Source organism: Anomalospiza imberbis, chromosome 26, assembly GCF_031753505.1.
Source record: "Anomalospiza imberbis isolate Cuckoo-Finch-1a 21T00152 chromosome 26, ASM3175350v1, whole genome shotgun sequence".
Lineage (NCBI taxonomy): Eukaryota > Metazoa > Chordata > Aves > Passeriformes > Viduidae > Anomalospiza > Anomalospiza imberbis.
This window is the reverse complement of record NC_089706.1, coordinates 1,811,528-1,824,473: the sequence shown is the minus strand read 5'-3', so window position 1 is coordinate 1,824,473 and position 12,946 is coordinate 1,811,528. Positions and strand designations below refer to the sequence as shown.

Sequence of the window (12,946 nt, the reverse complement as noted above, 5' to 3'; positions counted from 1 at the left end):
TTGCCCTGAGGAAATGAAAACCCTGGAGGAAGGAGACCCCGGTGTGAGCACTGGGAAAGGGCTTCGCTGCTATCGGCAGCACCAGGAGTTTCTGCCTCCCTTTAGAAACGCCTCAATGTTATCTTATCGTGGGGAAAGCTCCCCCTGGATCAGGGCTACCGCGTCCCAGGGGAGTTCTTTTCCCCTGTTTTGGTAAACACGACTGGGACACGTGGAAGTCGTTGTGGGGGGACCCCGGGACAAGCAGCTGTGTTGGGAAGCCACCAGCCCCTTCCTGGGCTTTGCCACAGGTTGGGCATGTTTGATTGGGAGGTGGCACAGCCAGGAGGGGGGTCCAGGCCCCCCCAGTGCCCTCCCAGAGCTCCTAGCAGCCACAGCTGAGCTCCCCAGCCCACTCAGAGCATCCACTGCTTTGGACAAGGCCCCACGGGCACCCAAAGCTGCTCCCGTGTCACAGCTCAGGATCCCCCGAGGGCACCCAGAGCAGGAACATCCCAGCACAGCCCTGGGGCCGCAGCCCTGCAAGCACGAATCCCTTCCCCACAGCACAGAAACACGAGTGTCCCGGCTGTGGGAACTGCAGATGCAGAGTGGAGTCACGTGTAAACTCGACACCAGCCTGCCACCAGCCATGCTGGGAAAGCACCGTGGCCATCCCGCCCTTCCTGTGGCCACTCCTGCCCCGCAGCCGGGCTGTGCCTTGGGGGATGTCTGGTGAGCGGGGTTTGGTTTGCACAGGCTGGGCATGCTGGATCTGCTGTGACACCACCGCCAGGTCACCTGTGTTTATTTGGTTTCTTTTCAACTTTTCACCAGAACAAACACCAGGCCAGAGCACCAGGAGTCAGAAGCAAAGCAGAAGAGAGCACAGCTGGGGACACTGGACAGTGTCAGATGGCACCAAGCAGTGGGGAGTTCCCAGTCCCAGATCCAGAGCATCCCAGACCCGGGTCATCTTGGGCTGTCTGGGACCTGTTGCCAAACTCACACCTCAGTCTGAAAGAGTTTTACCTACTTCTCTTATCGGTAGCAGTGGGATCTCCATAACAGAGAGAGATTAAAGGAAAAAAACATATGCTTTTCTGGGCTCAGAGTGAGCTGGGCAGTGCAGCACAGCACTGCAAAACTGGGTGAAAGGCCCCAAAATGAGACCTCTGCTTCCCTCCCAGAGGGCTCGGGGGCTGGAGCCACCCAGTGTCACCAGTTTCTATGGGCTCCAGCTGTGCCTGGCTCTGGCCACGCCGGGCTCCGGCCGTGCCGGGCTCTCCCCGACACCTTTCGCAATCGCAGCTCGGCACAGCTCTGCTTGCACATGCAAACCAGGAAAAGGAGAGATTGCAACACCTGAGGAACAATAAAAGAGGGAAATGAAGTCTGGCTTTTCTGCCCTGGGTGCGCAGTTTTGGGTACTTTTTCCTTGTCCTCCTTGTCAACCCATCAGCTCCGATTCCGGTGTCTTTTGCCACTGCTGAAACTTCAATGCTTGGGAACGCGGCCGGAGGGGAGAGATGGAGAAACGACTCATGAATCAGCCTGGAGGAATCTCTGCCCACCTGCCTGGAGCTAATCTCTGGCTGCATCACAAGAATAATAGATAAGCAGCCATGTCACATATAATAAAACTATTGAAGGCCCTTGATGTCACTGTACAAACCACAGAGAGCATGGAGCCCGACCTGGCCCCACACGCAGCTGTGCTTCCTGGTCCCCTGCAGTGGTGGGGCTTCCTCTGCTCCAGCTCCTGCACAACTTTTGGGACAGTGGTGGCCCTAGGTAGAGCTAGAGTCCCTCTGAGAGGCCGCATGCTGCACCCCATGTCTGTGCCACAGGGCAGCGATGGGACAGGATGAATCCCCACTCCCAGGCTGCAGGGTGCATGCTCTGAGGCTTTTTTTTTTGTAGCCCAGGGAAACTGGAAATGGTTGAAATGGTTGAAGAACCTTCAATGCATTTTCCCCACGCCTTGGAGGGGACCTGGGAGGGGAGGAGGTCTCTCCAGCAGAGCCCAAAATTACCCAGAAGGTCAGGGAGCACAAGTGCAGGAAGATACAGGTGTGCACGGAGGGGACGCTGCTTTTGATGGTGCAATGCCCCTGTGCAGATTTACCTGGGAGAGCGCGCAGAGCTCCCGAACTGCTGGGATCGCTCCAGAGCCCAGACCACCGGAATCCCCTCTGACTCCTCCTTATCCCAGGCAGACCTACCCACTGCCCGTGCAGCCCCAGGGCGAGCGGGGCCGCTCCTCTTTATTCTCTTTATTACCGGCCCGGCTGCCCCATCTCCCAGCTGCTGCCATAATCGCTGTTTACGGGGCCGCGTGTGTGCTCGGGGCAAACAGCCGCGTTATTGCCGCGGCAGCCGCCCGCGGCCCACCCTGGCAGCGGAGCCGGGGCTGCCGGCCCGGCCCCGCCGCTCGCTCCCCGCTCGGAGCCCGCTCCAGCTCCTGCTCGCTGCTCCCGCACTCCACCGCCACTGCATGAGGTGGCTCCCGGTTGTCCCCGTGCCGCTGCGAGGGGACCGTGGTGTCACCTGCATTCCAGGGCAGCCCTCGAGCCTGCAAAGTTGGCTCCATCCAGCAGCACAGGGCTTGGTGTCTGCTCCACGCTGATGGCACCGGGGGTCCAGGAGCCATCCCTCTGCTGAGCACAGAGACCTTGGTGGTCACCTGGCACCTTTCATAGGCTGCTCTGCACCTCTGGTGGCAGGAGGTGACACGGTCTCTCTCTGGGCTGCCACAGCCCTGCTTCTGCAGCCTGGCCGTGCCTGGGAGGGCAGCTGGGGGACGTGGATGAAGACGCTGGGGTGAGCCCAGCCCCTGGAGCACCAGCTCCCCACCATTCCCACCCCGGTTCCCCCCAGCACCCCCAGGTTCGGTGGCACCCCGGGTGACGCAGGGGAACTCGTGGGACACCCAGCCAGGCAGGGAGCAGCGGATCCACCGCCGTGTTTGCTGTTCCCTTCCCAAAGCCCTCCTCTTTTCTTCCTCCGGTGGCATTAAACTCCTGCTTTTGTCTCTTGGGATTAAAAGCCTGGAAATGGTTGCGGGTCGCCCGGCGGTGCCAGGAAGAGAGGGCTCAGGGCGGCGTGGGCACACCCCGCTCGCCGCAGGGTGAGGAAAGGTCACGGCTCCCCCCACACCACCACCGGAGATTTGGGGTGCAGAGGAGGGGAAGGATCCTGGCCCGGGCTCTCCATGCAGCTGCTGCATCAGCACACAAACCCTAAATCCCATCCAGCACGAGAGAACCCCCCGAAATAACCCCCACAGGCACCGCACTCTTGTTTGGTCGCCGTCACCTGCTCATGCCACCGGCACACGGGGCAGCGGGGCAGGGGCTCAGCACCCCCTGCCCGTGCCGGGGGCCGGGGCCGCTCGGCAGCAGCAGTTCCCAGGCACACACGGGCAGCCAGGTGAGACGGGCCGGGCCCGGTGCCAGCAGACGGGATGTTGTCTTTTCACACAGCCCCGGTGCGGGGCCCAGTGGCAGCGGAACCCTCCGCGGCTTTGGTTCCCACACTGGGTGCCATTGAGAAATGCAAATTCATTCTTCTGCTGTCGGTTCTCCCCACATGCAAAACGATCCTCGGGCATAACGGCCCCACGGAGCGACAGCCCGGAGAGCGTGGGAGCCGCTGGGCACGGAAACACCCCGGGTGGGACAGGGTGGCACGGGCAGCGCTGGGGTTAGGGCAGCACACGGTGCCCCCGCAGCGAGCAATGCTCTGGTGGTGATTTCCCCTTGCGTTCTGCATTGTCCATCGCAGGAGAACTGCAGAAGGTTCTGCCCCGGAGGACAAACCCCTAAAAGTAACCCCGAACCCCACAGCCTGCCTGGGCTCAGCTCAAAGAGCTGGCGGGGCTGGAGGGGCTGCGTGGTGAGGGGGGCTCAGCAGGGACCGGAGTCACCTCTCCCATCACTCCTGAGCCGGGTTTGCAGGGCCAGGCGAGCAGGGAGAGGAGGGCTCCCCTGTGCACAGAGGGCAGGGACCCCACATCCCGTACGGGGCCGTGGGTCTGGGGTGCAGGACGGGGTGGGGGACACGGAGCTGCCCGCAGAGCGAGCCGTGACTCAGCGGTGACTCACCGAGCCCCGAAGGAAACGTGTCGCTCCCGTGAGCATCGCCCGGCTGCGGCACCTCGTCCCGGGGCTCAGCAAGGAGCCAGGAACCCATGAGCAGGGGAGTCATGTAGGGAAAACGGGGTGTGGGAGGTGGGGCAGGACCCCAAACGAGGTCCCGTGTCCTATCTTCCCCCACTGTGCAGTCACTGGGCTGGCCACAGAGCTTGGAGGAATTTTCCCTGGCAAACACACACTCCTGGGGGCAGCTCCTGGGTACCGTGTCAGCCTTCCTGACACCAACAGCGCAGCTCCCAGAGCCAGGTCTGGGGAGGAGGGAGCTGTGACAGGCACCACGAGATGGGCAGGGGGGGCCCAGCACATGTCAAAGCCTTGCTGGACACAGGCAGCATTCCTTGTGGCATCCCTGGTTTCACAGGGCAGGATATGAAAGCAGAAAGCGATTAATGCTCTGTGAGGGAGCAGAGACAGAGCTCTGGCCCTGGTGTGGGACGTGACCCGAAATGGCTCCATGTTCCCCTCAAAGGGCTGTTCTGGCCCCAAGCCCAGCTCTCCCAATCCCAACTCCTCATCCCAGTGCTGGCTCAGGCACCAGCAGAGCAAGGACATCACTTCTCTCCTCAGCAGTGGATTTTGAGCGCAGCAAAATGTTTGTTCTGTCAACACGTGCCTAATCCCCAACCAAAAGCCGATGAAAACACCATGGGGGGGAAGGATGGGAATGAGCTGCCCTTTGAGACAAAGCCCCGGTGGTGACAGCCACAGCCCCAGTGGGGGAACTGGGATCCTCCCTGGCTCTCCAGTCCTGGGGTACCCTGTACCAGGCAGGGCAGGGGAAATGCTCTCCATGGAGCAGGGATGGTCCCAGCTGCAGCTGCAGCTCTGCCACAAACCCGAGCAGGATCCTGAGCTCCACGGAGGCAGTGCAGAAAATATCCTCGCTCTGCAGGGATTGCCCGGCCTCAGTGACCAGTCCTGGCTCCTTTCCCCCTCAAAATGTAGCCAGCAGTGTCCCCACACCAGCCCAGGCTTGTGTCTGTCCCTGCTGACCCAGCACCTGCTGTGACACCATCAACAGGCTCACCAGCGTCACAAATGGGCTCACCTGAGGATTAACGTTTCCAGATGACCCATAAAACCCTTTTCCTTGTGGGATGAAACAACACTTTGTCCTGCAAGGCTCGTTTCCAGCCTGGCTGGGTTTGTTGGGCTGAGCAAGCAGAGCTGCCCCAGTGCCCACCTCGGGTGGTCCCAGCAGGGACCCACTCCCAGCACCCCGAGGCATCAGCCCTGCACCCTTCACCCACAAGAAAAAAAAAAAAGGTAAAAAACAGGGTACATTTAGCAGTTTCCATTTGTTTGCTCTTTAAATAATTGTTTCCTTATCACTATTGATTTAGATCCCTTTAAAATTCTGACAAACCTGCTTCTCAGGCACCCTCAGCTGCTTCCTCCCAGCCTGCTCCCCATGGGCAAGGCAGAGCAGCCAGGCTCATCCTAAGGAGAGTTCCCTGCTTGGGGAGGCACCTGCAGGGCAGCGAGCCCCCACTCACCCCTCCTTCCCAAGATGGACAAACCAAAGCTGTAGTTTGGGGATTTGTCCTCTCCCCATCCCACTGTGGAGCAGACACAGGGACTTCGGGGCTGCTGCCGGGCCCTGCCAGGCTCGAGGGGCTCGGAGGGGCCACCCCCAAGGGCACGGTGGCCATGACTGCCCAACCCCCTGGGTGCAGAATCCAGCTCTGGCCATGAGCAGCCCCAGTTAGGGCAGCACGGTGACTGCTGGAGTGGAGGCAGGACAGGACGGGTTTAAGCGTCCCTCAAGCACAGCCAGGATGTCCCTGAGGCCTCGCTGGGGACAGGGACCCTCTCTGCTGCCCAGTGCAGCAGTGTCAGTCCTCAGGTGCCTCTCACTGTCACCTGCCAGAGGGTTCACGGCCCTGCTGGGCTCACAGGGGTTCGAGGGGCTCTTCCCAGGGTCCCTCCAATGCCAGCCGGGGTCTGGGGCTGCAGTGCCACAGGCTGGCGTCACAGCCCAGCCTGCAGCTGTCAATGAATTGAGGAAACACGGCCACAGCAAACAGCGAGGAGGGAAAATGCTGCAGATTAGATAAGGAGCGTGCGCTCTTGCAGCGCTTCCCCCTGGATGCCGATGCTGCACAGACCCTGCCGAGCCCAGCTGCTGCACACCAGAGGTGCAGAGAGACCCAGGAGAGGCTGAAAGCTCCGTCCTGTGGGATGGCTTTCCTATAAAAGAGCCTGGAAAAAGGCTCCAAGGTTTGGGGGTTCCTCTTTCCCTCCCACAGGGCTGTGCACCACCCTGGGGCCACAGCAGAGCAGCCAGAGCCCCTTTTGTCCCCAGCACATGTCACCCTTCAAAATGGGACACCACCTGGGCCTCCAGGTGTGCAGACCCTTCCTCATTCCCAACCCAGAGGGGTGTGCCCATGCTGTCCCTGCCCAGCAGCTCCTGCCTGGCTCTGCAGCACTGCCCCAGTCCCACACTGCTGGTGACGGGCCAAGTGACATGTGCCACCCCACTGCCCAGCCAAGCCTGGCCAAGAGAGCAGCAGCTCTGGGAGGTGGGGGGACATGGCTCTTTCCTGCCCAGCCACTGTCACCAGCAGGACTCAAAGCCTGGAAAAGCCACATCCAGCAGCTCCAAAGGGTTTTGTGGACGAGGAACAACCTCAGCTCCCTCTGCTGGCACCTGCCCCAGGCTGGGCCTGTGGCCAGCAAACCCTGTTTGAACACCTCGGCCGGGAGCCCCTGGGTCCAGGTCACCCCCCCAGCCCAGCCCCTGTTCCCAACACCGTCCCCTGGCAGCACATGGAGCTGTGATTCCCACGGAGTGCCCACTCCTGGGCATGGCTGACCCACCTCACAGGACTCTGCACCCCTCACCCTCAGTGTCAAGTGGTGAAAACCAAACTTTTCTCCCCCTGCTTTAAGTTTCTGTGAAGGCGTCGCTCCTGCAGGGAAGAGATAACCAAAATATGGGAATACTGGAGCCAGCCCAGCTGCAGCTGCTCTGCAGAGCCGAGCCCACAGCCTTGCATGGGGCAAACAGGGCTGGTCCATGCCCACGCGTGCCATCTGCCTCCCTGCTGGGCTCTGCTGCGAGCTTTTACTACTCGGCTGTTTTATCAATGGGGTAGGAAATGTTTGAGATTAGATTTCCTTAATTAATTCCTGTGTAACTAGGAATTTTCCAAGGAACACACAGGCGGAGAGAGCAGTTTGTGGAGATCTTCCAGAAAGATCCCAGGTTCCCCTTGATCCTGCTCCTCCCCCATGGACCCCTGGCAGCATCCCACCACTGGCCTGGCCTCATTTCCCCCTTGGCCCATTAACATTCCCCCAGCAACACCACGAGCTGCTGCTGCTGCAGAATGTACCAGGCAGAGGAGGAAAAATAAACAAATATCACAAAAATCCTCTCTGCCACCGTTCCAGGTGCTGCTCCTGCATGGGCAGGTGCCCATTGGAGCCCTCGAGGTCACGCCTGCAGATATGAGGATGTGTGGTGGTGTTGGGGAGGTTTTGGAGCAGATCTTGCTCTTCCCTCCAGCCTGAGGGGCATGAGTACCCAACAAGGCATGGGCCTGAGCAGTCCTGGGTGCTGAGCACATCCTCATCCCTGTAATCCCTCACAAAAATCTGGGAACACCCTCCCTCCGACTGCCATTGCTTTGGGAACCAAAAAAAAAAAAAAAAAACCACTGCGTAAAACCAGAATTAATTTTGCAACTTTTAATGGACGATGATCTGGTTCCCCTAAAACAATAAACGAGCAGCAGAAGCAGCACCCAAGCAGCTCCCATGTGCCTGTGGCTGCCTTTACCTTGGCCTCCTGCCCGCACAGCTCCGCTCCCGGGATCGCGGGATGACCTCCACCACGGCAATCCCGCCGGGTATTTGCCTGCTCAGGAGATGCCATTAAAGGTGTGATGGGATTGTCCTGTGCTGGCAACCTCTGACAGGTTGCAACCCTAAAGATAAACAGATTCTTTCGAGCAAATAAGGAGTAAATGCAAAGCTGGGCAGTGAGCAGGGCGGGCAATGCTCCCCTGCCCAAACACAGCAGCCTTGGGACACCCGCGAGCACCCCGAGCTTGAGGAGCGCGTTCTGCTTGGGGCACAAAACAAACACCCCCAGGCACAGGTAGCAGGATGTCTGTTCCCAGTCAGGCTTTCAGTCAAGCTTAACCGGCACATGAAAGCTCCAGGCATTTATTCAAATGATAAAAGCAAAGCCAGCACACACACGGTGAGGTTTCTCGTGGGGATTAGTGACAAACTCCCAGGTAAGCAAAGGAACGGCCTCAGCTGAGCTGCTCCGTGGTGCAATTTATCCAAATAATGCTCGGGCTGGGTATCCTGAGCAGCAAGGCCTCACCTGGGAACTCAGATCCACCTTGGACAACTGGGCAGGTGTCCAGCAAAGCGAGACCTTCCTGTGCTCCCATCCCGATACGCAGTGCCAGCTATTTTCTTAGGGCTTGTGAGAAAATAACCCAAACCAATCTTCCTCCCTGCAAGCTCCCACTCCTGCCTTCCCCAGCCACTCAGGAGATGGAAGGTCTGATCCCTCAGGACTGGGCTGTTTGAAGTGTGAAGCATCACCCCATCCTGCACCAGGCTCTGGGATGTGGATCAGCCACACCAGGAGCACCTGGGCACGCAGCTGTGGCATCGCTGTGTGCTGGTGCCCCTCGTACGGAGATCCCTCAGACCACCCCACTCCTCCTCAGGAGCTGTCCTGGAGAAGTGACCTGACCTTGACACATGGGAATCTGGAGTCCCCTCCCTCCCCCTGCCTCACAAGCACCCCCAGGGTCTCCCCACCCTCACCCCCACCCAGGGGCTCAGCAGGACAATCTCAGTATGCACTACATTGGGTCTGGTTTCACAGCAATTTGGACTAAATGAGGGCTGGAGCTGGGTTTAAGGGTGTTGTGCCCGAGTGTCTGGAAACGCTCTGGGAATGGAGCAAACCAGGTACATTTAACTACAAAGTGACAGATTCAGAAGTTTTGCAGCTTCAATAAAACTCTCAACAGCTACAGAGCTTTTTTTTTTTTTTTTTTTTTTTTTCTGTGTTAATTTAATCATACAAATATTCATTTATACATTAAGGAAAAAGCTTCCTTTATTTTCACCCCCACTGTGCTATCATAGGACTTCTCCCAGACTCAGAGAGGCAACACACCACCCCGTGCTACACATGCACTGCCCCGGCGAGCACAGACAGGCTGGGAACCACCCACGCACTCACACACGGAAAAAATGAAACACAACAGAAACCCAGACGTGGGACAGCGTGCATTTCCAGCCACACCACTGCTCTCCGACTGCACGGCTCTGCCCCAGCTCCCAAACCTTGGCGGGGCTCGGATCCAGCTCTCCTGAGGTGTGGGCAGAAGATTCCCACTCTCTCACCCCCTCCCAAGGCACTGCCACTTCAGGGCCAGTCCCAGGGACATCCTGCTCCAGTTTGCCAAGGCTGGGAGGTGACACTGCTCGAGCTGTGTTAGTGACAGGGTCCAAGTGGCTCTCGCTTACCACCACAGGGACCCACTCAGAGGCCATCAGAGATGTTCTACATTACCCTTTCCCTTATGGGAACTGATACAAACTGCAGTGTCACGAGGTCACCCGGGCAGAACTTTGTCAAATTCATCTCAATCTCCCCATTAAAAGTTGGACACCTGAAGCACGAGCAATCTGAGGGCCGGCTGCAACACGGAACTCCGAGAAATCAGGAGATAAAACCACCTTTGGCCTCAGTGAAACAGCTTTTACTCGAGGAAAAACAGAGATAGAGCAACCCGTTTTAAACATCCTTCCAGTGCCACAGCAGGGGCCACAACCCTGGCCCCAAAGAGCCAGTGCTCCGTGGATCCCTCAGTGCCTGGGCAGAGCAGGATGTGAGCAGCAAGAGCTGCAGACCTCAGAGCCCTGCCTTTCCTCACACCCTGCAACGTGCGACCCTTGTCACCAGGACACCACGGACTGCAAACGCGTGTGCCTTCGGAGTGGGAAAGCACAGGGCTACTCGGGGCGCATGCAGGTTTTGGTTTTTCAAGACAAGGGAAGTAAATTCAGCCTTAGGAGGAGCACAGGAACACGAGTGTGGCAGCCAGGGGACGCGGGAGGAGCGCACGTGCCTGGGAGCAGAAAGCCAGCGTGGGGGTATCCAAGTGCAAGGGTCTCCCAGGTGCCTCTGCTGACACCAGGCAAATGTCACAGCACCAGCTCTAACTCTCAGACTCAGACCTTGATTTTCCCTCCCTTCCACTACACAGCTGACACAAGGAGCTAATAAAGACAAGGAATCACCTTGCCACTTGAACCAAGAGCTGTCTCCAGGGGCTCAGTGCCCTCAGAAGGGGAGCAGCGGCGCTGCAGGTGCGATGTTCATTTCCTCAGAGGGGCTTGTGGGCCACCTGTGAGGAAAGGAGGGAGTGAGCAAAGATTCCACATGCCCACACCGCACTGTGGGGCTGCAGATCACGCCCAGATCAATGCTCAGATGTAATACTCAGAACTAATCCAAGGCAAAATGTTGTTACAGCACAAGAACTCAACTTTCCGAGAAGCAGCACCTTCAGCAGGTTCACTCCAATCCCAACACCGGCCCAGATCCAGGGCACAGCCAGGTGCCCACCAGACTGCAAGTGTCAGGCAGTTCAAATCCTGTGGTGCCACTTCTATACAGGCAGTTTCTGATCTTGTACTTGTTCCTCCCAGCTAACAGATTTCTGAAGGGAGATTTCAGCTAATGGTGATCTGTAACAACTGAGCCTCTGAAACATGAACAAAATCCATTGCCCAATCCTTCCTCTGTTGGACACAAGGAACTCCCACTGGCCCCACAAGGTCCATCCATAGGCACCCAGGTACCAGTCCTTGGTAGCTGCAGTGAAAGATTCCCCCATTCAAAACCACCACAAAAACAAAAGCAGCCAAGAGCAGCGAGGGCAAAGCCATGCAGTGTGCAGCTCTGGCACAGGGAAAAGCCTTCACTAGAAAGATCTGGAAGAAAGGGGGCTTTGCATATTCCTGTATCTTTGGCAGATGGCTGTTCCAGCCTGGTCCATTTGGGCAGGACAGTGCTGCAGGGCTTACTCTCCTGTTTGTGGGGTCAGCACTCCAGGATAAATTCACCACAGTGCCTGAGACCGAGCTGCATCCCCTCACACCGCACTTCAAAGTTCAGAACGGGAGGAAAGCACGCCGGAGGAACAGCAGAGCAGCCCAAATCTTTTGCAATCCCTCCCCTAACGTGAGCCCACTCGGAGCCTCAATGCAGCCCCGAGCCCAGATGACAAAGGCAGAAGAAGAGGAGGTGACAGTGGGACCCAGCTGGTGGTGTCAACTCCTGCTCTGTGCTCCAGAACACATGGATCAGCCTCTAAGCTACACCTCAGCACAGGAGAAACAAATGCAAACTTATGCTCTGAAAGAGAGAGGGGAGACTCCAAATGAAAAGAGCAGGACGTCTGTGAAGCTTTGCAACTACCAGCAGGTGAATTACAGCTACAGAGATTCCTCTTGGCACACAGCTCCAGGCACAGCTACTGCACACGAGAGTGAACAAAAAGGGATTTTAAACTGCTAACCACACAGGACAGCTCAGGAACTTGAATAAATCAATTTTTTATCAACATGGGTGTGTATCTGTGTACTTCATGTACAAGAGGGAAGGGAGATGAGCCCTCCATGTTATCCCAGAAGTCCCAGTGTCTCCCTCTCCAACTCTGATACTGAGACCTGTCCATAACGTGGCTCCCAACGACACGCAGGACAACTTAAAAGCAACACCCAAACCAAAAGGAAAAGAAGAAATAAAAGGTTAAAAAGTCGGTAACTAAAACCAGCAGATGCTGTTAAAAATGCAGTGCTGGGTGCAAACCCAACCTGGCATTAAAAAAGCCTGACAGAAGCAGTCCCTGCACAAACCCCAGCGGGTGCTGAGCCAGTCCCGTTCGGCAGCAAACCAGGACATTCTGGGAAAATGCACGCTGTCCCTTAGGAAAAAAAACCAAAGAGATAGAACAAGAAACAAACAGAAATTAAACATTTGCTCAAACTACAACCGCTCTGTAGGCAAAATATTCTTCTTTAAAGATGGCTTTTAAATTTTCATTTTTAAACTTCTTTTTAAGCTACCTAATTACATGTGAAGATGATGTCTAAAAACCCATAGTGTTGGTGTCTCTTCTTCCTCATAGCATTTACACCACTCTGAAATCCAGCAGTCACACATGCATACTCAGGTTTTGGATTTTCCTCTGGAAACAGCTAGTCTTAAGTTACTGGGCTTTTGTTTTCTTCTTTTCCAGAACACGGAGGCAGAGAAGGGGGGTCCACGCTGTGTCTGTCTGCCACATGAATCCCCCTCCCTTCCCCCAAAAGTCAGCTTTTTCTTAAATTCTCCTCTTGTCGATACCCGTTTTGTGTTTTTGTGTTTTAAGACTGTCCGAAGTGATAAGGACCGTGGAAACCCTGAAAGAAAGTTGGAGACATAATCAATTTTCAACAGGCAAGAAACAAAACGCTCAGTGCTCAGCTCCAAAGAGTGCCCAGCCCAGCCCAGGGCTTCCCACCAACCCCACCGTGGCTCCAAGGACACTCTGAAACCACACGTTCCGGGCTTGGCTTCCCCAGAGAGGGAAGATGCCACCACTTACCTCTGTCAGATGTTTTTTAGGCCAAGGCCATAAAATAACTTATGTTTTCTACACCAGAATTCCCTATAGATGCTACAACAGCTGCAGGCTCAGCCCCTGCAGCCTCCCCAGTCTGTCCCACAGATACGGGGCTGTAACTGGGTGAGAGGCGATGCCAGAAAGAAACCCAAG

At 56.9% G+C, this 12,946-nt stretch overlaps 1 protein-coding gene and 1 long non-coding RNA gene across 2 annotated transcripts in view; one reads left to right on the top strand and one right to left on the bottom strand.

The window, feature by feature from the left end:
• Window positions 1-9,246: 9,246 nt before the first annotated feature.
• LOC137462721 (uncharacterized) lies at window positions 9,247-10,177 on the top strand. Its single transcript, XR_010993760.1, has 2 exons — window positions 9,247-9,970; window positions 10,002-10,177. It is a non-coding gene; the product is annotated as an uncharacterized lncRNA (long non-coding RNA).
• Window positions 10,178-12,186: 2,009 nt separating this feature from the next.
• Window positions 12,187-12,946, bottom strand: part of ILRUN (inflammation and lipid regulator with UBA-like and NBR1-like domains) — a 60,896-nt gene continuing 60,136 nt past the window's right edge. The window contains exon 6 of the mRNA XM_068173348.1: window positions 12,187-12,590. Within this exon, the coding sequence (XP_068029449.1) occupies window positions 12,555-12,590 (36 nt within the window). The 3' untranslated portion in view covers window positions 12,187-12,554. The remainder of the gene's footprint in view (window positions 12,591-12,946) is intronic.